Source organism: Simochromis diagramma, unplaced genomic scaffold, assembly GCF_900408965.1.
Source record: "Simochromis diagramma unplaced genomic scaffold, fSimDia1.1 OVJJ01000692.1, whole genome shotgun sequence".
Classification (NCBI taxonomy): domain Eukaryota; kingdom Metazoa; phylum Chordata; class Actinopteri; order Cichliformes; family Cichlidae; genus Simochromis; species Simochromis diagramma.
Genome location: NW_024387485.1, coordinates 118,256 through 140,266, shown reverse-complemented (window position 1 = coordinate 140,266; position 22,011 = coordinate 118,256). Strand labels below are relative to the sequence as shown.

Genomic DNA, 22,011 nt, shown 5'->3' with positions numbered 1-22,011 from the left:
CAGGAGAACAACTGAGATAATCCATCCACAATACAAGGTTAGTCATTAATATACTGCAACAACATGGGAATAGAGCAGCTGTGAGAGAATACAGCATTAATGAATCAATGGTACAGAAGTGGAGGAAGCAAGAAGAATGAGTTTAATAAAGTTTGATTTATCTGACTGCTTTGTTTCGCTTAATGTGCCTTATAATCCCGTGCACCTTATGGTCCGAAAAATGCGTACTGCACACTGCAGTTTAATGTTGCAAAGCACCTCTTTTTAACTTCAGTGGATATTATACATGGTTATGCTCAGGATATGTCAGCCCATTTCTACTGGAAATGCCTTTTGGTTAAACTTTCAGCAAGGAATTTGCATTTGCACTGTTACATTTTTATAAAGCTTTAATGTACATAAAAACCAGCTTCTTGTTTAAGTGAAAATAAATGGAAGGTTGTCTTTTTGCGCTAGTAATGTTGTGGAGTTGTATTTTGTCTCGCATCAATTATATCGTCAGCTATATCATTATCGCAAATTTTCAAATATATATCGTGATAAATATTTTTGGCCATATCGCCCTGCTCTATTCCTGATGCTAGACATAGTTGATTTAACAAAACAAAAAACATTAAGTCTGTCTGGTAGCTGCTCTGGAGCTTTCTATCATATCACGTGGTCACATGGGTTTCCCCCCTAAAGACTGAAAACACTTTTATTAAACATTCTGAAAAATGATGTGTGTGCAGCTGATACGTGGGGATATTTCTTGCAGACAAGTTTTACATATTTGCATGTTTGGATGACAAAAAATACTTAAGTTTATCAGAAATGTGTCAGCAGTACTTCATATTGTACCAGAGGTTTTGCTTTTTGGGTAATTAAAACTTTGCAAATGAATGAAAAGAGGATCAAAAGACTTCCTGCAAAAACGATATTATTTAGGTTTTTAGAGAAGGTAACAATCACTTGGCAGGTTACAGTCATGGTGTGTCAGGATTTAGATTAAATGCATATTTCCCACAAAACAACATAAAGAACGAATACGTGAGAATACAGTCATGAGGAGTGTTAAATGGGCTGCACTTCCACATTCACCAGCTTACACCACACATCAGGGGCACCAGAGATGTTACAGAATAAGATTTTTTTTCAACTTATTTCCTTAAATAAGGCCTCGTTTCAGACAGATTTAAAATTTCAAACTGAATATTTGGATGTTTGTTTGTTTTTAAACATAATTTTTAGACTTTTACACATAAAATATTACCTGTGAATCTGCTGTGTATGACGTATAACAAGGAAACATCACCAGAAATCATGGCTGCACTGCAGTGCGTAAGTATTTGGACGATGCTAATTTGTTGCCTTTGTACTCCACCACCACACAACCAACATGTGACTGAAGTGCAGACGTTCGGCTTTAATTGAAGGGGTTTAATAAAAGCACTGCATTACCTGTTGAGGAATTATAGCCCTTTTTATATGTAGTCCCCGTTTTTTAGAGGCTGAAAATGAGGGACTACAAATGACTGACAGTTTAATGGCCACACAAGCCTGTGTTTAAACGGGCCAAGGAACAAAGTCAGCGGGTGTTTAAGCGCTTCAGTAATGCTTTTAAAATGTAAATTTAGCTCCTAGTTATTAAACGCAGAAATATTCTTGAAGATTTTTCTTCCACGTGAGCTGCAGACTCCAGCACAAAGTTTCCTTCTTTCTGCTACGAGCTTGCTTCCATACTGTTTCCCACTGGCAGCCCTCTCTCCTCTCCGGGCTTGTGTCTAATTAAAGAGGGATTAATGAATCACGTTGTTAAACAAAGACAGACCTCCCGCTCTAATCAGGCTCACATAGAGGGAGGGAGGCCAGCACAGACAGAGCTGGACTGACAAACATGGAGAGCTAAACTGAAACTTGTATGGGACTTTCCCCCTTTTCAAGTTTTCTGTGTGTATGGAGCAAAGTGACTCTTTCTCCTTCTTTCAGTTCAGTTCAGCTTCATCGACTGAAACAGTCATGTGAGCTCTGCACGATGACTCCAAACCTCAAGCTGAATGCTTTTAAAACATCGACTCTAATGCGTCTGCCTGTAATTATATAGTCAGCTAATCCATGAAGTTCTGCAGATGCAGCTCAGGAGCCTCGTGTTCACATCCAAGCAGTGGTTTGATCTTTGCTTTTTGGTTTGAGTATTTCTGTTGCTGACGTCCTGAATTTTCACCACATCGGGCTCCAGTCTTTACCGAGAACAATGTGAAAAACGTTCGGTGTGTGGCAGAAAGAAATGTCCTGGTGATGAGAGGTCAGAGACCGATCAGACGTGCTGGAGCTGAAAGGCTACAGTAGCTCACTAAGTCTCCACAGCTGTGCTGAGCTGGAAAGCAGCTCAGATTAACAGGATGTCCAACCTTGAGGCAGACAGGCATGAGCATGCCAGCCAAGAGCAGCAACTCGATGATACAATGAACAGAGATGTGGCAAAACTGTGAAGATAAAGGCTGAAAAAAATGGTAGTGATGAATCACAATAGGGCATCAATCTTTTACCATCCACCAGCTCACCAGCTATTCATTGGTGAGCTAACCAGGCACATTTTCAGGCTCTACGTGTTACGTTTGAGTTGAAGTCAAAGACTTTGGACGAGGATTTCCATTTCTGTGTCTCAGCACCAAAGAAACCCCTAGACAGTTATAACCCAGTCTAGCTGGGATAAAATGGCTTTGTTTCTTTCGTTATCTGTAAGAAACTCATTTTGTTTTGCATTTTAATCAGACTCCTTATTTTATCTTTGAAGGTCCAGAGTCACTCACTGTTTAGACTAAATATCACCTTCAGTCAGGGACAAAGTGTGGGCCATGAAGGTGCTGCAGTCATGACAGAAATTCAATTACAAGTACGTACAGTTACATATTATATAAATATATTGATTTAGTAGCAAAAGTGAATAAAACTGGTCACAGGAGGTGGTTACTTTGTGATGTTATACATTTCTCCTTGAAGGTTGTGGACCAGCGACAGGAGTGTCACACATGGCAGCGTTAGCGAGTGTATCCAGCAGCACTTTTCCTCAAGCGTCAGTGTTGTATCTGTAAATGTTTGTGTGATGAAGAGCCAGCAAGTTGTATCTTGGTTTTGTAAAATTGTGTCTCTTTAAGACAGAGGTGCAATAATCGAGGTCGAAAGCAAATATCATTATGAGTCTAACAGGCTGTGAGTGTCGGCCTGGGTTTGGTTTGGTGAATTTGGGCCATCTGTGAGGACTCTTGGATGAGGTCTGGCTGTCCTCTGGTACTTTCGGACCGTGTGATTGTGTCTTCTTCTGTGGTTCAGATCTCTTACAGATTGGGTCCAGACTTCTTAGAACCGTAAGCTTTCTAACTCAGATAGTAATGAATCACTCATAAGAAATCTGCAGACTGCTTTGGGATGAGACCCAATCAGCTGGGCCGCTGGAATGAAGAGAAATTGTTCTTGGTTTTTAGACGTCCTTGAAACAAAACGAGCTTGGAAAACTGGACATGTGTCAGTTTTCCACATTAAAATCTTGTGAACTCAGTATTTGTTGGTTAAATTGAGATTTTTCTTCAGTAACGACTTGAACTCGGACGGCTCTGTTCTAAGTGTCCTGTTTTGACTCTGTGTTCTTCTCTACTCAGATGAAAGGATGCTGCAGAGACCTGCCGAGGGACTGAGCCCCACCTGATAACCCCCACCCCGCCCCTCCCCTCGTCCTCTTCCCGACCCCTGACCCTCAGAGCCCTCAGTGCCGCTGTCCCATCATGAACCTTCTTTGCCGCGGGCGCCTAAAGCTGCTGGCGGCGTCACTCACAGCCATCGTCCTGCTCACCTGGCTCTACCTTCTGGCTGGAAACCTGGAAAGTGAGTATGAAGAGATTTCAGGATGTGTGCGCAACAAAATCACTCAACATGAGTTCTGCCAAGCATTGATCATTACACGGTCCAAACTGAGAATCCACACAGTGTAATTTTCATAGACGCTGGCTTGCGGTCTGGGTCAGACGGCGTTGCAGGAATCCTACCAGCGACAGCAACACATCAATTATCAGATGCATTTTGCAGCTCGGCTCAGTTTCCTTTCAGTCTGACTATGAAGTTACATTTTTAAACGCATGGAGGCAGTTTTCTGTTTAGTTTGCTTTTTCATTCTGACATCACAGAGAGACGCCAAGCCTGAGCCAGCCGGTCGTTTCTGCGTGGTGTCTCCTCAAGAAGCTTTAATAACACACATACTAATACAGGAAGTCACATGTTAGAGGCACAGTATCTCTGCCAGTGCAGCTTCAGGATGAATTGCTTTTTAATTATTTTGAATTCAACCTTGACATTTGTATGAACTTACATTTTCTGTGGATCATGTCAGCCGTCCTCTGATCTGTAATGTAGTGCTGGATCAAACTATAATGAACCGATTTGGGAAACATTGTACCAGTTTTGGGGGGTTTTGCCACAGACTTTGTTGATATAGGTAAGCAGCCTTGGCTTTAATCTCATTAAAACTGAGGATGCATATCTAATGATTCTCCTTTTAACAATTTATATCCAGGGCCAGCATTTAGTGCCAAAGGACTAAATAGTTTTATGTATTGAAATATTATCTACATGCTTAGATCCTCACAAGGCTTAGAAGTTGCACATAAATATAATAAAGACACCGATAAGGTCAGAAATGATTCATTGAACATGATGAATTAGTTTGTCCTTTTGTCCTGTAAGCTTGACAAACCCTCCTGTATAAGGCAGATTGGGTTGGTGAGCGTTATGTACAACAGCTCCGCAGGTGTCAGCGACTGTACTGGTCCAGGAGAATCAAGCAGCATCTCCATGTTACGGCACGGAGATGCAAAACAGAACAGGCACCTCTTCTGTTCTTGATGTGTCTCCCAGTCTCCCACTGTCAGACCACCAAAGCGCCCTCAAACCATCACACGGAGTCAAGAACTTGCTCAGGATTTGTATTATTTCTGTTTTGATCCAAACACCTCAAACCTTGATTGGTCCTCACATTGTTGGCCACTCTCACATTTACTAACAGGATACTTGTGACAGTGGGTCTCCGTGTGCCGTATGCTGATTTATGATCAGTGATTCCTTAACAATTAATGTCACTTGGAACAACTCGATTTTATGTTAACCCTTACAGCAGCAGGTGATGGCTGCTGCATGTGTTGGTTGCTTTTCTGTCTGATAAACTCTTTGAAGGTGACATCTTTCAGCTATGGGGACTTTATGCTAATGCTGAGCTATTTTGTATATGTTCTTCCAAAATGGTTGCAGTCAAACCACAGCTTCCCAGTGACACCATCTCTGCTTTTTATATATCTGTGTGCTGGGCTGTTTTTACAGGTTAAAAGAATCAAGTCAAATCGTGCTGCATCAGTGTGACTGCATTCACATTCATACCATGTTGGAAGCGATAAAGAAGCGAGGCCCAACCTATGAGGCTCAAAGATTGATTTTACAGAAAAGTGTCCAGTGTGCTCATCTAAGCCAAGAGTGACACTGGTGTCAGCGTTGATGGGAAGGAGGATGCAGGTTTACTCCTCAGTGTTTTTCACACACACACAGACACACACAGACACACACACACGTACACAGATAGATAGACAGACAGACACACACACACGTACACACACACACACACACACACACACACACACACAGACACACACACACACACACAGATAGACAGACAGACACACACACACGTAGACGCACACACACACACGTACACACACAGACACACACACGTAAACACAGACACGTACACACACAGACACACATACACACACACAGATAGACAGACAGACACACACACACGTAGACGCACACACACACACGTACACACACAGACACACACACGTAAACACAGACACGTACACACACAGACACACATACACACACACACACAGACACACACGTACACAGACAGACAGACACACAGACACACACACACAGACACGTACACACACACCCACACACACAGACACACACACACGTACACAGATAGACAGACAGACAGACACACACACAGACACGTACACACACACACAGACACACACAGACACACATTTCCATATTCGGTGTATGTTTTACGTGGCAGTGATTCTCGGAGGGCACGCAGAGCAGGAAAATAGGATTCCTTTTTGGTGAGGCTTCCACGTTGCTCGAGCACTCCAACATGGATGACTGATGAGTTGTCTCTGTTCAGTGGATCCACTTTAGCTGTGAGTGTTCAAAGTGATGGAGTGGGCTCCTGGAGCACATTACCACAGAAATAACCAGCGTTTCCCTTTTTTCTTTCTGCTGACTGACTGCGAATCGGATTCTGGTTCCTCCATCTGTCCTGTCAGCTAAGGGTTTCCTCTCTACCTACAGTATTCTTTGTAGTGAGTACACGCACCCTGGCCTTCCTCACCCAGTCACAGGAAATGACTGATGCTCTCTGAGACCAGTAATCCAAGTAAAAGGAAGTTCTTCCTCTCCCCTGTCACCAAGTCTCTGCTGATTCTCAGTGAGAACCATTCGGGTTCTCTCTGTAACACAGTAGGATCCTTAACATAAAGCCCATTGAGAGCTTCATACGCATACAGCTACATTTTTAAAATGTTGCTTCTTAATCATGGATTGTGTATAAAGATGAGCGCAGAAAGCCACTGTTTGCACTAGCACTGAAGCTGGATTATAGAACGACTTCTTGTTGGATTGAAATGTTGCTTAAATTCCTATTGAAGCCAAATAACAGTGGAAGAAAATAAACACAAAGGTGCACAGGAGGAAAAGTTGTTATTGTCCAAATAGTTGGACTCTACCGCATTATCAAATAATTCATTTTGTTATTTCCTTTTTTATTAGAAAGAGGGACAATACATATGAATGAACATTTTAACAAATGTAAATATGCCAGATTATAGCCTCAGGCTAATTTCCATCTGCAGACCCTCTGGCAGGTTGATGTTACACACAAGTTAATAACAACATACAGAGACATTATTTACAGCCCATGTATATGGAGACAAGGACAAACAATGGGAACAAGAATGGACAACAGAGGATCAGATAAATAATCAGAAAGAGGATTTTGAAAGAGTCCAATTCCTTCTTGTCACTCAGCCATTAGATATGGGTGTAAACATTCCCATCATGCCTCTGTTCAGCTGTGGGTCGGCTGCTGCTCCGTGGGGTTACAGATAGGAAGGGAGGGAAAAGGAGCACAATGTAGAAGAAGAGAATACCAAGATGGGAGAAAGAGTTTTAAAAAAACGAAGTGAGAGAACTCAATCACAAAGGAGAACTGAGGGGTAAATATAGAGGGAGAGGGAAATGATGAGCAGGGCACGGTGGGAGAAAGATGCAATTGCTTATGCTTACATAAGAGGAGGAGGAAGACATCAGAGAGACTAACATGTAGAAAAAGGAGAAAGATGTGAAGACGAATAGAGATAAGTATAGATGAAGAAAAACATGGTGGACAAAGTCAAAAGAAAACCAGTGAGAGAAGAAGAGAATGGAAGTTAGATGGAGGCAGGACGATGAGTTGGCTGGACATCGTCCAACATCATTTTTGTCAAATGTTGCTGACATTGAAGGAAATGGTGCGTTTGTTGGATAATTTCCAGTAGCAGACATTTGGTGCTCAAGTGAGTATTTGGGTCAGCGTGGCAGTGAATGTAGGACTGAGTGAAAACTCAAACTCCAGCCTGTGTGTGTGTGTGTAATCTTTTCTTCTTCTACATTTAATATTTCTGTCATGATGCTGCTGGAATGGAGAGAAATGGCTATTATTATATATATATATTAGGGGTGCAACGATATTCGTATCGATATTGAACTGTTCGATACAGTGCTTTCGGTTCGGTACGCATATGTATCGAACAATACAAAATTTTTAATTTATTTTATCAACTTTCCTTCTGACGATGCTGTCTGTGTTGAGCGCTCAGTGAATCTGCGTTCGACTACTCCGCCTAGGCTCGACAGTGCAGCCTAGGCGGAGTAGTCGAACGCAGATCCACTGAGCGCTCAACACAGACAGCATCATCAGAAGGAAGAGCGCAGGGCAAGCTAGCGAGACAGAAGTTAAGCTCTCCTTGCAACATGGACTCGTTTGGAATTATTTTGGTTTTCATGTGACGTATGACCCTGAAGGTAAGCGAGTCATGCACTAAAGTAAAACAGTATGTTGGATGTGCCATGCAATGCTCAATTACATGGGTGGGAACTAGTGTGTTAGCGCAGTTAGCTCGTTAACGTGTTGGCCGTCTAGCCCCATGCACGGGGCGATCGGCGGTAGCTCGTTAACGGAGATTTGCCGTGTTGTGGCGTTAAGGTCATTTCAACGAGATTAACCTGAAAGCACTAGTGGGAACACAACGAATATGACTGCACATTTACGCCGACATCATCCTAGTGCAAAGACAAAAACAACAAGCATGCTACTAACTTTAGCCGAGTCATTTAGACAGCTGTTAGCACATGATTCTCCTTATGCTGCTGAGAATATAGCCCAGAAGAAGCGGATAGTATAGCTTTTATTTTGGAAAGAGACATTTCTCTGTAATAAACTCTCTTTTCCAAAGATGAGTGATTTCTCAATCAGATACAGGGCTTGCAATATCGCTAGCCCGACGTCCCGGAGCTAGCGATTTTTTCAGTCGGGCTACCAAAATCTATCTCTTCCCTGTCCGTCGGGCTATTGTAGGAAGGAAAAATATATGTCAATGCTTTTGCATTCTTTCAGAAATGTAGCTGGGTAATTATGTCATTGGCATCGGTGAGCCACTGTCAATATGTGACATATTGAAATCGCGTTTGAATTTGCGCTTGTTTTTTTGCTTTCACTTTGCAATGACAGCACTGATCTGTGAGTGATGATAATTTGTGCACCAATTCCTCTGACATCGTCTTATTAATCGTTAGCTTACTATGCAAACATGACAAGTGAAATCTCCCGCAGCAAGCTTAAACATGTGAGAGGTTGATCGCGCAGAGAATCGCTGAGCTTATGTGAGTGCGTGTGTAAAAGCAGCAGGATTTATATTTGACTACGATGACCTTCACAGACAGATATATATTTTAGTTCTGCTGAGCCAAATAAGACAGGTCAGGGTGAAGAAGTGACAGCCAAAGAAAAGCTTACCACAAAACGGAAAAGTTATGACAAATCAGACTATAAGGCAAAAAGAAAGTGCAGCTTTATGGTTTCATGGACAAAAGAATTTCTGTGGCTGCAATATGATGAGCTAAATAACCAGGGCTGCACATGAGTGGTCCGCAGGTGCGCATTCGCTGTCAAAATAAAAAACACGCACAAGGGTTAGGGTTAAATTTAAAAACTGTACTTTTGAGTTAAAATATATATTTATAATTTTAATAAATGACAAATTAAAAAGGCATGAACATTTTTTTTGTATCGAAAAAATATCGAACCGTGACACCAAAGTATCGAACCGAACCGAACCGTGAATTTTGTGTATCGTTGCACCCCTAATATATATATATATATATGCATATAATCAGGTTACAGGAAACATTACATCACCCATTTATTAGTGAGGTCATAGTGTGAGGTCGCTGTCCTGCTGGTTTGAAATCAGACATGAGGAGGGACCTGCATGCTCATCAGTTATAAACTTGTGCATCACAAAGTAGTCCCACTTATAATGTGGAAGGATATGTGAAAGGACCTACTTGACATTGGCCCGGGGGCCCATGAGCCTGAGTTTCAAGTACTAATTAACTCTCATAAAGAGATTTAAAACTATCAGACTCAAGGTGACTGAACATAAAGAGCAGCTAAAGAACTAGAAGGAGAAGCAAAATGAGCACCAGCTGATACAGTGTGTTTGCAAACAGAGAGAAAAGTGTCCATTATTAAAGTTCAGTGTAACTGGGGGGAAATGCAAATGACCAGAAATGGAGTTGAAACTGCAAACAGACAGAAAACACGTCTGCATGTTTTTGGTGTTTTGTGTTTCTTAGCCTGTGAGACTCATCATGTAGGATGGGCGAGGTCCTTTACAAGTCTGTGCCTGGGGGCATGCTGTCTGACCTAAAGTAGGCCCTGATTTATCCTCCTGTTTGACTAATGAGAGCCACAATTTTCAAAGTAAACATAACAAAAATTCAAAAAAGGAAAGTGTTTACTGAGATCGTAGATTAACAGAGCCAAAGGCTGTTTTCTCATAAACTTCAATAATAACCTGACTTTTTTGTAAAACCACGAAATTCACCACCTACTGGCCATTAGAAGAATTGCAGGTTTATCTCACTGATTGGTTGTTGTTGTTTTTTTTTTTTTTTAATTCTCCACATTGTGAGAAGTTTGAATTGAAGCTTAACTCTCTCCAGCTTCATTGAAATTATATTTAAGCTGCTGGCAAAATGAGAAATGACTATATAAAAAATGAACAGACAACACACACACACACCCTGAAGCACCGCGGGAATGTTCACACCCGAGTCTGTCGGAACATTGAGGAGGCAGTAAGGTGGTGAAAGAGGAGCGAACAAATGTGTGAGAAGCCAATTTTCAAGTGTGAGCCGCAGGAGACGTTCTCAGACTCTCAGCATGCATGAAGCCAAACATGAGTGTGCTGCCTGTGATGTCACCTCCACAGGTCCTGGTCGGGTTTTACACTTCCTGTTGTCGTCTCCAGAAGTTTGGGCAGAAGACGACAGAGCCCGTTAGCAGCTTTGCTATAACTGTACTAATTAATCTGGTGTTTAATGGAGCTGTGTCTGGCTGAACTGCTTTTTTGGCAGGGATTTTGGTTCTTCAACATACCAAACTAACACAGGAGAATAATCATTTTTACTCAATTGCAATTATTTGACAATTATAGTTACTTTACAGTGTTGCATATTATAATACATTTTTGCTAACTACCAGCCGACCCAGTGAAGGAGTTTATGTGCAGCGCATGTTTGAACTGTGAATGAGCAGAAAACCAGCAGCACCGAGCAGCTCAGTGCAATAATATCAGTAGAAGACAGCTACCATGTGGAGATCCAGAAGCCACAGTACAGTGGGAACCACAGTGAGCTGTATGGATGTAATGAGCCGACCCTGGTAGATGGGACCAGTGTAACTGAACTAGATACCTGACTACAGATGCATCTACCGACTAAGTAGTAAGTTAAGTTTGCTGAGGTGCAGACAAGTGTTGGATGAATAAGAACTACAATAAAAACTGAGGCTCTAGAAATAAAGGCTAAGAATAGCCTCAAACGGGCCAAAATTGCTGCTGGAACATGAAACAGTTATCAGAGATTTCAAACCAAAAGACATGCGCCAAATGTTTTTGCATTGTTAAGGCTGTAGTAAAAAAAGAAGAGTTCTTTTTTATTAACTGCAGAGCAAAAGTAATGCACAGGTTGCATGTTGTTTGCTTCCTGCAGACAGCCTGACAGTGCCTCACTTTCCTTCCTTAGATGGTCGTTCCCTTCTCCTGACTCCTTGCCTGGCGGACACTCCAGCTGCCCAGGTCCTAGAGCGGGCCGTCCTCGAGTCGCGGGTTCGGGAGGTGGAGGAGGAGAACCGACAGATCCGCCTGCAGCTCAGCCAATCGCAGGGTATGGCTGGCCAGGCAGCGGATGGTAACTATGGCAACCAGCAGTGGGGTGCGTCTGCAGACACGGGGCCCGAGGATGGCGACAACACGGCCGAGGAGAAGAACAACCACACGGGGTGTCCCCGCTCACCCACCGTCCAGAAGTGTGAGGTCAGGATAAACTCTGCTAATGTAACCGACCCAGAGTTTGGGCCGGTAAAACAGATTAAATGTTCCTGCAAAACAGGGAAATGATGAGACAGAGACGACTGGTGAAGTTTCTCTTTCCCTCGCTTCTGCCATATTTATTTATACAATCACATGTATTTTCAATTTGCAGCACCAACATTCTCCATATGCAACAGAAATAAGAATACAACCGTCTGTATGTTCAAGCTGCAATACCACGATCTTTACATGGAAAACAAAAATACTTCATGTGTAGCGACCATTAAATCATCTACTCAGCTATTCTCTCTGAATGACAATTCAAAACAATATGAAATGCATGTTCAAATACATTTTTCACCATAACACCCACGATAAACGAGGGACAGCTGAGAAATATAACATTTGAATCCCTTTTCTCTTTTGCTCTGAGACGCGGGGGAAAAATATCGACAAGTCGATGAACATCATTTACAGATATATTGGGTAAATGCCCAAGACATCTATAGAAATGTAAATCGCCGCTTGATTCATTCATTTGCTTAACTTGTTTTGGACCGTAAACCAGGCGCGAATAGGACACCGGAAACAAAGCTCCCCACAGGAGTTTCCGCACCGGAAGTAGCATATGCTAACGTGCACATAGTCAATTGGAGAGGACCTATGACCTCGCTATTCTGTCTCACTGAGCAATGCGCCACCTGGAGGCCAGGGGGTGCAACTACCTCATTACACATAGTTCACTTCGGTGACAAATCTCTCTTTTTTTTTTAACAAGTACTACTTCTGATGGGATCACACATTAGTGTGTCACACTAACAGCTGCACTGATGGCTAATCACAAACAGGAGAGAATTTCCTGAACAAGAAGCTCAGCGAACCACAGTGGTCCATTCAAACTAATTAATGAGTGAGGCAGAGGTGGGTTGGCAGGGTCTGAAATCCAGGGGAGCACTTTTGTTCTTTGATGTGATTTGCTGCCTTTGAGCTCCAACTTTTCAAAGTCTCTTCTGCTGAAAAGCGAGTGTTGTGAAATCATATATGTTTGAGAATCTCAGTATGAAAGTTTACATCAGAGACGGGGGCGAGTGACACGCACCAGCAGAGCAATATAGCTTCAGTACTTTAGGAGAAGACTGATGACACTGTGTGTGAATTAGCACATAGGGCAGATCTATAACTGCAGTCACATCTAGTCTGCTGTGAGCTTGTGATGGAAGCTGTTAGCGCCCATAATGGGAAGTATTCATGCTACAGGCTGCCTTTTGCCAAAACTCAGAGCTTCTTCTTCTTCTTTTTTCCTTTAGCTGATCCATGTAGCGTGCGTTTGTGCCGGTCATAACGCCAGCAGAGATGTGGTCACACTGGTCAAGTCGGTCCTCTTTCACAGGTGAGTCTAAATTTGTGTCAGTCCTCTAGTGTAGGTTTTCTGTAAACAAAAATGTATTCTTTGAAGGTCACCCTAAAAAGAGTTATTTAAAAAATGAAGAGACTGAAACAAAATGAGCCAATGGACCTTTACACTGTAGAAATTAAATCAAGCAGTTTGATTGGTTGGTAGCTGCTGCAGGCTAAAGTCTCTGCTGAGGTGGTCCCATTTCCCAGTTAGATTCATTCAGCTTAAACAGGAAACAGACAAAGTGAAAATGTTATGGTTTAGATCACATAAGAGTCACATTTTAACAGACTTATTAAGGTTATTACTGAAAGGATCTAAAAGTATATTACATTGGTTTAATTAAATGGATGCAATCAGATGCTAAAAAATGAGCAAAAAGGGATGTACAATACTTAAATTATCTCAGCTGATCAAAATATTATTTCTGTCAACCAAACATTTAGCCTTCATTTGCTTTGGTCACATCAGCTAAACAAGCTAGAAATTGAATGTTCTGTCTCCAATTGCTCAGACAGGTTGCTTCCCGCTAGGTCAGAGGTCAGCAACCTTTGGCTGAAGAGCCGTATCTGGCTACGGGCTAGTAATAAAAACACTGATTTATTCTCTTATATCTGTCATCTGTCCGCCAGCACATCTGTGTGCTGCTCTTTCCCCCCCCCCCCCCATTGTTTGGTAGGAGGGTCTAAAATGGCTCATTTGATGTTGAAGGTTTCACACCTGTACTAGTTGGTCACTGCAACTACTTGCAGGTCACCAAATACGGAAAAATGCAATGCAACAACCTGCAGCCACCATTTTTTCATAGTTGCAAGGAGGACGCAATCCACTTTCAAACTGACATAATCTCATCATGCTAACTAATGTCACTTAGCTGTAATGTAATCATAACTTACCCCAGCCTTTAAGAAACACTAAAGTAAATCTGACAAACTAATTTCATTTCAAATCTACTCTTTACCATTCTCAGTGACTACAATGTTTACAGGAAGTTGGAAAAAGTGTTACTAAGATATAGGAATATCAACGCATTTTTAGAGAATTGTGTTCAAAAACACAAAGTGTTTACAAATGGTCGAAATTCATGACTTTTTCTGCTCTCTTTAGAAATGGGCAGTCTGTGAAGAGCATACCGAGAGCACAATGTGCAATCATTAAAGAACCAGCAATGTGAATGATTAGTCATTAGTCAATACATAATGGGTTTATTTATTTTATTTATTAGTCACACTGTGTTTGTCTATAATTGTGACTTGGAAGAAGATTTGTTTGAGTAATTCATACAAAAATCCTGGTCATTCCAAAGGGGGTCACAAAATTCTTCTTTTTGTAATAGATTTACATACAAACCCACTTTTACCTAGATATTCTCAGATATACATGACTTTAGAGTTAACACGAGATTGTACAGGAGAAAGAAGAAGCTAAAGTATTTGTGAAGCCTTCTTCAAACATGCTAAAGGCAAATAAAAAGAAAAGGATATTAAATAAAAGTGATAAGGGACAAAAAGAAATGTTTGTGGGGAAATTGGATAATCAAAAACGAGATAAAGACCCATAAAGGCACTCTTGCTTCAAGCTTTTGTTCAAAGCAGGCAAACTGTAGAGCTTGTTGATGAAGATAGCAGCTCCATGGGCAGAGGGCTGCTAATTTAGAAGGCTAATGATGGTGATGCTTTTAGAGGGCTAACCTTAGCTAACATGAATAACTACTAGTATTCAGCTTTATCAGCGACCCTGTGTGGGGTTATTATTCAAGAGAAGAAATGTACTACAGATTACTTGTTACTTCTTTTTAAATTTATGCAGTATCCTGCTTAAGTACTCATTATACTATATAAACCTCAGGCTACAGTCCCACACAGACACAAAATCCTATCCTAACAAGGACACGCATTTGATCATTTTGCTGGCGTTACATAATAGAATAAACCCACAACAAAAAGCAAAGTTTAACACCAGTCCAAAGAAATTTCAAAGTGATAGCCAAAGAGGTTCTGCTACAGACACATGTACAGGTGTGGTTTGGGGTTGGCATACACTTAGCTCTAATGTTATTCTGAGCTCTTCCCTTTGTGTTAGCGCACTAGCTTTGCGTTAGCGTGTTAGCTTTGTGTTAGCATGTTAGCTTTATTTTAACAGGTTAGCTTTGTGTTAGCGCATTAGCTTTATGTTACCGTGTTAGCTTTGTGTTAGCACGTTAGCTTTGTGTTAACTTGTTAGCATTGTTTTAGCAGGTTAGCTTTGTGTTAGCAGGTTACCTTTGTGTTAGCAGTAAACGCAGTTGTTTCTGTCCCAGATGCAGTTTGCCCTTTACCGTTGTACTGATGTGCTTTTGTGCACTACAAATAAAAGAGATGCCCATATCACCGTAGCACGTTACATCACTGTCATACTGAAAAATGTAATCTGATTACAGTATTGCATTGCCGTGGAACGTGTTGACATTTTTTTCCTCCTACTGGAAGGACCTCCTTGACCTTGATGCCTGTTTTTTATTTTTCAGGAGAAATCCTCTTCACTTTCATTTTATCACTGACACAGTAGCAAATCGAATCCTGAGTTCTCTGTTCCAGTCCTGGATGGTTCCATCTGTGCAAGTCAGCTTCTACGATGCAGATGAACTCAAGGTAAGAGCACGCCTTGAAAGTACACAAACCTCATCCAAATACATTAACACAGCCCTGTTTCCTGTTGTCTGTTAGACAAGGTGAGTCAAAGTCAGACCCTAAATTTATCACATCAAAAGAAAACCTGCACAGTTCAAAGCAACAGCAAGTTGTGAGGGTACCATTGAATATATTTCCAAATCTTTACCAGAATAGTTGCAGAGCATCAAAGAGTGGGAGACAGAATAAGAGCTGCACGGTACAGTATGCATCTCTAAGAGTCTGACAGAGGAGGTCACAGCTAGTGTCTATGTATTTGTCAGATCATTTGTCACTTTAGCAGAGATCAGAACATCGTTAAAACTCTCTGATCTTACTTTAGGATGAGATAAAGGGTCAAGCTCCCATTTAGCTTCGATTGTACTCATGTTGGTGCTGAGGGGTTTCCAGCCTTCTGGTAAGGCACAATGCAACACACTGTAAAATTTGACTTTACTTTAAAAAGTTATGTAGACTTATGGCCCAAAAACGTTAAGTAATAACTAAAGTTATGCTACGTTGTTTATTTTGAACATGCAGCTCTTAGGTTTATTCAATTTAAAGATAAACTTTATACATTCAAAGTTTTATACATGTTATGATGCACAGATTCAGAAAATGTCATCTCTGTAGTCAGAGATCTTAGTTTTTGTTGATTTCCTGTGCCACATACACCACACAGCTACAGGAACACTGGTTTTAATAACACCGGAGCATCAAGCCTGAACATGAGTACTGACAGAGTCATTGCTCTCCTTGTATTATTCTTGACCTGTTAATCCACTGGCCACGGTCACACAAACACTGGAAATCACATCAAACATTCTCATGAATCTAAGGATAAATATTTTTCTGTATATTTTCAACATTCTTTCTTTTTATGTATTTCTCAGATGTATCATGTTAAGATAGGTGGGGATTATGCCCCCCCCCCTTTACGTTAATGGTCTAGTCCAGTATTTACTTGGGCTGTGACTTAACCAATTAACTGCTGTCAGCTGGCTTACCTATGAAGATGTGATTGGTTAATTTGAATTTTTTTCTGTTTCCTTTATTTAAGCACAAATTGTGTTATCTGTTTCTATGACCCTGATGAAAGCCACAAGCCGACACATGTTGGTCAGTTAAGAAAGTTGTTCCTCTTTACTTTTAAGTGTTGCTGGAGTTCATGCGTTGTTAGTTTCTCATCCTCTCCATGCACCTTGGAAGTAGGTGAAGCTGTGGCAGAAATTTTGCTGCTTGATATTAGAGATTACAAGTCTCACAAGTGCTTGCAGACAGCGGTGTACAAGTGTTCCATATTTAGGCCAAATCAGTTGATGTATGTGAGGAAACCAAGTATAAATAAAGTTAAATGCACTCATTTGATCTAGGTAAGGTTATTGTTGAATTATCATTGTATTTAAAGTGGTGCCCTGATATAACACATTCATATAGTTATATAATGTTAGCAAACATTTGCTGTCTCGAAATGGTAACGTGCGTTTTTCACATGTTTGATCTTTCACGTGTACTTTTTTGCGTTGGCATGTGTGGTGTTTCCAGTGCTTGTTGATGTCCGCCTCCTTCAGATATAGAGTAGAACAAGAGTATATGTAATTGTATTGGTGTATGCTGCCCCCTTCAGTCCTGGGATGAATTGCAGGATTGATACATAAACTGCCTGATCCACTGCCCCACAGCAACAGTTGCCCAAAGGCATGTTACATTTTAAGATAACCCCAGAATAATACAGAGAAAACCCCAAATATCAGATGACAGTAAAGACGTCCATGGAACGTGGAACTCCGTCAGTCATGGATCGGTGTCTAAGCAGTGTGGGACCATCTAGACTGGGAACGGGACAAAAACAGTCAAAACATCCAATTAAGTGTCACTGAATTAAGACTTCTGCTCGGTAATTCATAGCCGCTCATCCAGCTCCTCGAAGTTTAAAGACAACAATCACCACAGGAGCTTTGACTCAACAGAAACGACTGCTTGTTAAGTTCGAAAAGTCAAGTGACGCTTGAGCACAAAGACGCCAAACGATTTATTTTAAAATCATAACTGTTCTGTCGGAGTGGCGGGGAGGGAACAAGCCTGAATTTGTTTGTGTTTCCAACCTGCATCACCCCCGTCACATCATCACATTCTCCTCTCCCTCACAGTCTTAGTGCTAAACAATGAGTCCTTTGTGCTGTCAGAAGCCTCGACCTGCAGCCTCTCTCTTCAGCTTCCATTAACTCACACTAAAACAGGGAAAAACAGCCAAGACTCTAAGCCGATTATGTTTGCAGATGATTCACTTATGCAGATACAATTACTCAGAATCAGGAGAATTAATTAAAAGAGTCTCTTAGCAGATACAGGAAAAAAAAACCCAACAAATTGAGGCTTTGCCAGAATGTCCTTATATGGCTTTGTCTTAGCCCACATACTGGAACTGCGCTCATACATAATGAACAGCTCAGAGCTGTAACAGCTTTAAGAGTTACTGTTGCATTTTTTTTCTCGTTTCAGTCCGAAGTGTCGTGGATACCCAACAAACACTACTCAGGTATTTACGGCTTGATGAAGCTGACGCTAACCAAAGCTTTGCCCTCCGACCTGTCGAAGGTCATCGTCCTGGACACAGACATCACCTTCGCTACGGACATCGCTGAACTCTGGGGCATTTTTAGGAAGTTTACTGGTGAGATCCTCAAACCTGACATTGACAAAAAAAATTGCATGCTCAACTCCAAAAAGTCAGCCGGTGCTGACACACAGAAATGTCAAACTATAAATGAGAAATTTGTGAAATTCCAAAACTTGGAATGGTGCGTAAAATATAAATAAAGACAGAACCCAACAATTTGCAAATGTCATAAAGCCATATTTTATTTACATGGCACGCTATACCACATTTAAAATGAGGCAATGTTAGCCCATTTTGACTTTTATGGCAGCAGGACATGTTTACCGCACTGTAGCATTCGGTTTCTTTGTAACAACAGCTGCCAGTTCCACAGACGCTAATGCACCGCCCTACAATCGAAGATCCGGGCTTTTGAACTGAGTGCTGATAACAAGCCAGCTGACCGATTTCCTCTTTAGTCCAGAGGATGTGTTGACTATGTGGTGTGGTTGTAGCTCAGGAGGTTGAGCAGGTTATCTGCTAATTGGAAGGTTGGTGTTCGATCCCCGTCTTAGCCCAAGTTGCTCTCTGATCTATCCATTGGAGTGTTAATGTGTCTGAATGTTTGATAGAAATCACTTAAAAAGAAAAGAGTGCTTGGAATAAGGCAAGTTGTATAGAGAGTTGTGAGTGCTCAGAGTAGAAAAGCACTAAGAACCGTTTCTCTTCATATGGCCAAAGAATTTTTAACTTTGCCACAGTCCTTTTTAAGTAAACTGTGAGCCGGAGAAGACTTAAGTGTTTCCGGGTCATGTTCACGTGTGGCAGCGTCTTTGCATTTCTGGATGGCACCGGACATTTGGTCCTTCCACACAGATTTCTCCAGATTCACACAATCGCTTGATGATATTATGTACTCTAGACACAATTTTCCATCGAGGAACATTATTCTGAAGTTGTTCCACAAAGAATTTGAAGACAGAGTTTTTACAGATTTGTGAACCTCTCTGCTTCTCTTTTTTATGCCATGTTAAAGACCTGTTGCCAATTAGCCTAATTAGTTACAAAATGTTCTTTTGTTGCCATCAATTTCAAAATGAGCTATTTTTTTTTCATGAAATAATAAAATATCTCAATTTAAAGTTTTGTTTTCTGTGTGCTACTGTGAATAAAATGTGCGTTTATGAAAATTTCAAATCAATGCTGTTTTTATTTTTAGGACTGCTGTGTACCATCACACGTATCGAAAACCATCAATAAGTTACTGTTACTGAAAATCTCCTCAAGCAGACCACAGACGTACGGATGTATCTGTGGGTTTTAGATGCATTAGCGGGCAGACGCTGCCAGCAGAGTGACTGCTGTTTAGTATGTGAAGCCTCGATATCAGTTATCAAATAAGAAATTAGAATTTTTTAAAACTAGCTGAATGAATGATGAAAGCAGTTGGCTACTTTGAACACTGACGCTCATTTAAGTTTATTATGTTTGTGAACTGTTGAGGGGAAAAACCTGTTGAAAAAGAAGAATGTTTCCTGAAATGTTTGCTCCTCAGCTGATGGTTGTTTCATTCATAGATAAGCAAGTGATTGGTCTGGTGGAGAATCAGAGTGACTGGTACTTGGGCAACTTGTGGAAAAACCACAAACCGTGGCCTGCGCTGGGAAGAGGCTTCAACACAGGTAAACGGGTTTTTGATCGAATCTCTGAGGCTGGCAGGTTTGCTCCAAACAGCACAGAACCTGATGTCGTCTCATTCCTAACAGCACAAAGAACCTCAGTGTTTGAAGAGTGAACGTTTAGCCCAAAGTGAACGTTTTAAGTTAATGTCACATTGTTAGCCAGTGTCCTGCTTCGTGGTTTCAGGCGTCATTCTTCTGTACTTGGAGAGACTGCGGCGAATCGGTTGGGAGCAGATGTGGAGGCTGACGGCAGAGAGGGAACTTATGAGCATGCTCAGTACATCACTCGCTGATCAGGTTAGGGATACCTCCAAACAGGATTGTCAACTCATTACACACTGTTACCGTCATCAGTCTGTGGCCTTCACTGTAACTGATTCTGGGTGAGGACTCACTTTGATTGTGACTCCGTCGCCTCGGCGCCCACGTATACAGCTCATCAGTGGCATCATCCTGGCACTGACGAGCTATTGGTGTTTTACAGTCTTGTGTTTGTTGAGCTTTATTGAATTTTTTAAAGACTATTTTTTTTGTTTTTTTGATGTCTTGGAGAGCAGGGCTGCAGAATGAGACCCTGAGGCCACGATGAGTCATGCTTTCACAAATTTGATTCTGTTTACATCATCACAAACATCAGCAGCTCTGATCTATGCATGTCTACAAAGTAATCCTAGTGTTAAAAGGATCGAGGCTCTTGATAAAGCGGTGTGTTGTCTGTGTGCAGGACATATTCAACGCCTTCATAAAGCAGAACCCAGTCCTGGTGCACCAGCTTCCCTGCTTCTGGAACGTTCAGCTGTCTGATCACACGCGCTCCGAGCAGTGTTACACCGAGGTGTCTGACCTCAAGGTAGGCCAGCTCGCACCATCAGGTTTGTCATCTACTGCCACAGGCTGCCGTCAGTGTGAGTAGCAGAAACTTGCAATCGTGGTTCAAGAGTTGGGAGTTCGCCTTGTAATCGGAAGGTTGCCGGTTCGAGCCTCGGCTTGGATAGTCTCGGTCGTTGTGTCCTTGGGCAAGACACTTCACCCGTTGCCTACTGGTGGTGGTCAGAGGGTCCGGTGGCGCCAGTGTCCGGCAGCCTCTCCTCTGTCAGTGCGCCCCAGGGTGGCTGTGGCTACAATGTAGCTTGCCATCACCAGTGTGTGAATGTGTGTGTGAATGGGTGGATGACTGGTTGTGTAAAGCGCTTTGGGGTCCTTAGGGACTAGAAAAGCGCTATACAAATACAGGCCATGTACCATTTGTTATGGTTTCAGGTGATCCACTGGAACTCTCCTAAGAAGCTCCGCGTCAAAAACAAACACGTGGAGTTCTTCAGGAACCTCTACCTGACCTTCTTGGAGTATGATGGAAACCTGCTGAGACGGGAACTGTTCGGCTGCCCGACGCAGGCCAGTCCAGAGAGCGTCAAGGTTGGTGCACACACACACACACACACGGGCGATATTTGTGACAGTAGCAAACATCTGAGAGTAATCATTTAACATTGGGGGAAAATATTTCAAACATCACTCAGACTGTGTCAGGCAGGAAACAATAACATCCACCTGTTTTCTTATCTGCTCGTCCAGTTCAGGGCTGTGCCGAGCTGAGGTCAGCTGATCTGTCTCTACTTCACTTTGTGGCCTTTGCTGAGTAATATTGTACAGGGGCAGCGTCGTGGTTTCCACTGTTGCCTAAAGTATCTAGTAGTAGTAGTAGTGAAGTTTATTTGTTAAATATTTATGATGTTACCTGTCAGCTAAACACATGTGCATGTATCTTTTTCCAGTCGATTCCCATGAGATTAGTCTGCAGGACAAATCTTGTTTGCAATATGTTTTTATCTTTTGTTTTGTGTTTTTGATAAAGGAGGGTGTTTGGGGAAGAAAGAGAGAGCTAGGACAGACAGAGACAGAAAATATTTTTTGTGCCACTGGTTTATGTCCGACAATATTTTCACGGACCAGCCTTTAAGGTGTT

The 22,011-nt window shown here is 41.8% G+C and overlaps 1 protein-coding gene across 3 annotated transcripts in view; it reads left to right on the top strand.

Annotated features, from left to right (window-relative positions):
• large2 (LARGE xylosyl- and glucuronyltransferase 2) overlaps window positions 1-22,011 on the top strand; it is a 139,619-nt gene that overhangs the window by 105,804 nt on the left and 11,804 nt on the right. For all 3 annotated transcript variants that reach the window (XM_040016768.1, XM_040016767.1, XM_040016769.1), the window contains 9 exons: window positions 3,639-3,861; window positions 11,434-11,723; window positions 13,028-13,110; window positions 15,623-15,746; window positions 18,267-18,438; window positions 19,941-20,045; window positions 20,230-20,342; window positions 20,770-20,895; window positions 21,306-21,461. In XM_040016768.1, coding sequence (XP_039872702.1) covers window positions 3,762-3,861; window positions 11,434-11,723; window positions 13,028-13,110; window positions 15,623-15,746; window positions 18,267-18,438; window positions 19,941-20,045; window positions 20,230-20,342; window positions 20,770-20,895; window positions 21,306-21,461 — 1,269 coding nt within the window. In that variant the 5' untranslated portion in view covers window positions 3,639-3,761. The remainder of the gene's footprint in view (window positions 1-3,638; window positions 3,862-11,433; window positions 11,724-13,027; window positions 13,111-15,622; window positions 15,747-18,266; window positions 18,439-19,940; window positions 20,046-20,229; window positions 20,343-20,769; window positions 20,896-21,305; window positions 21,462-22,011) is intronic.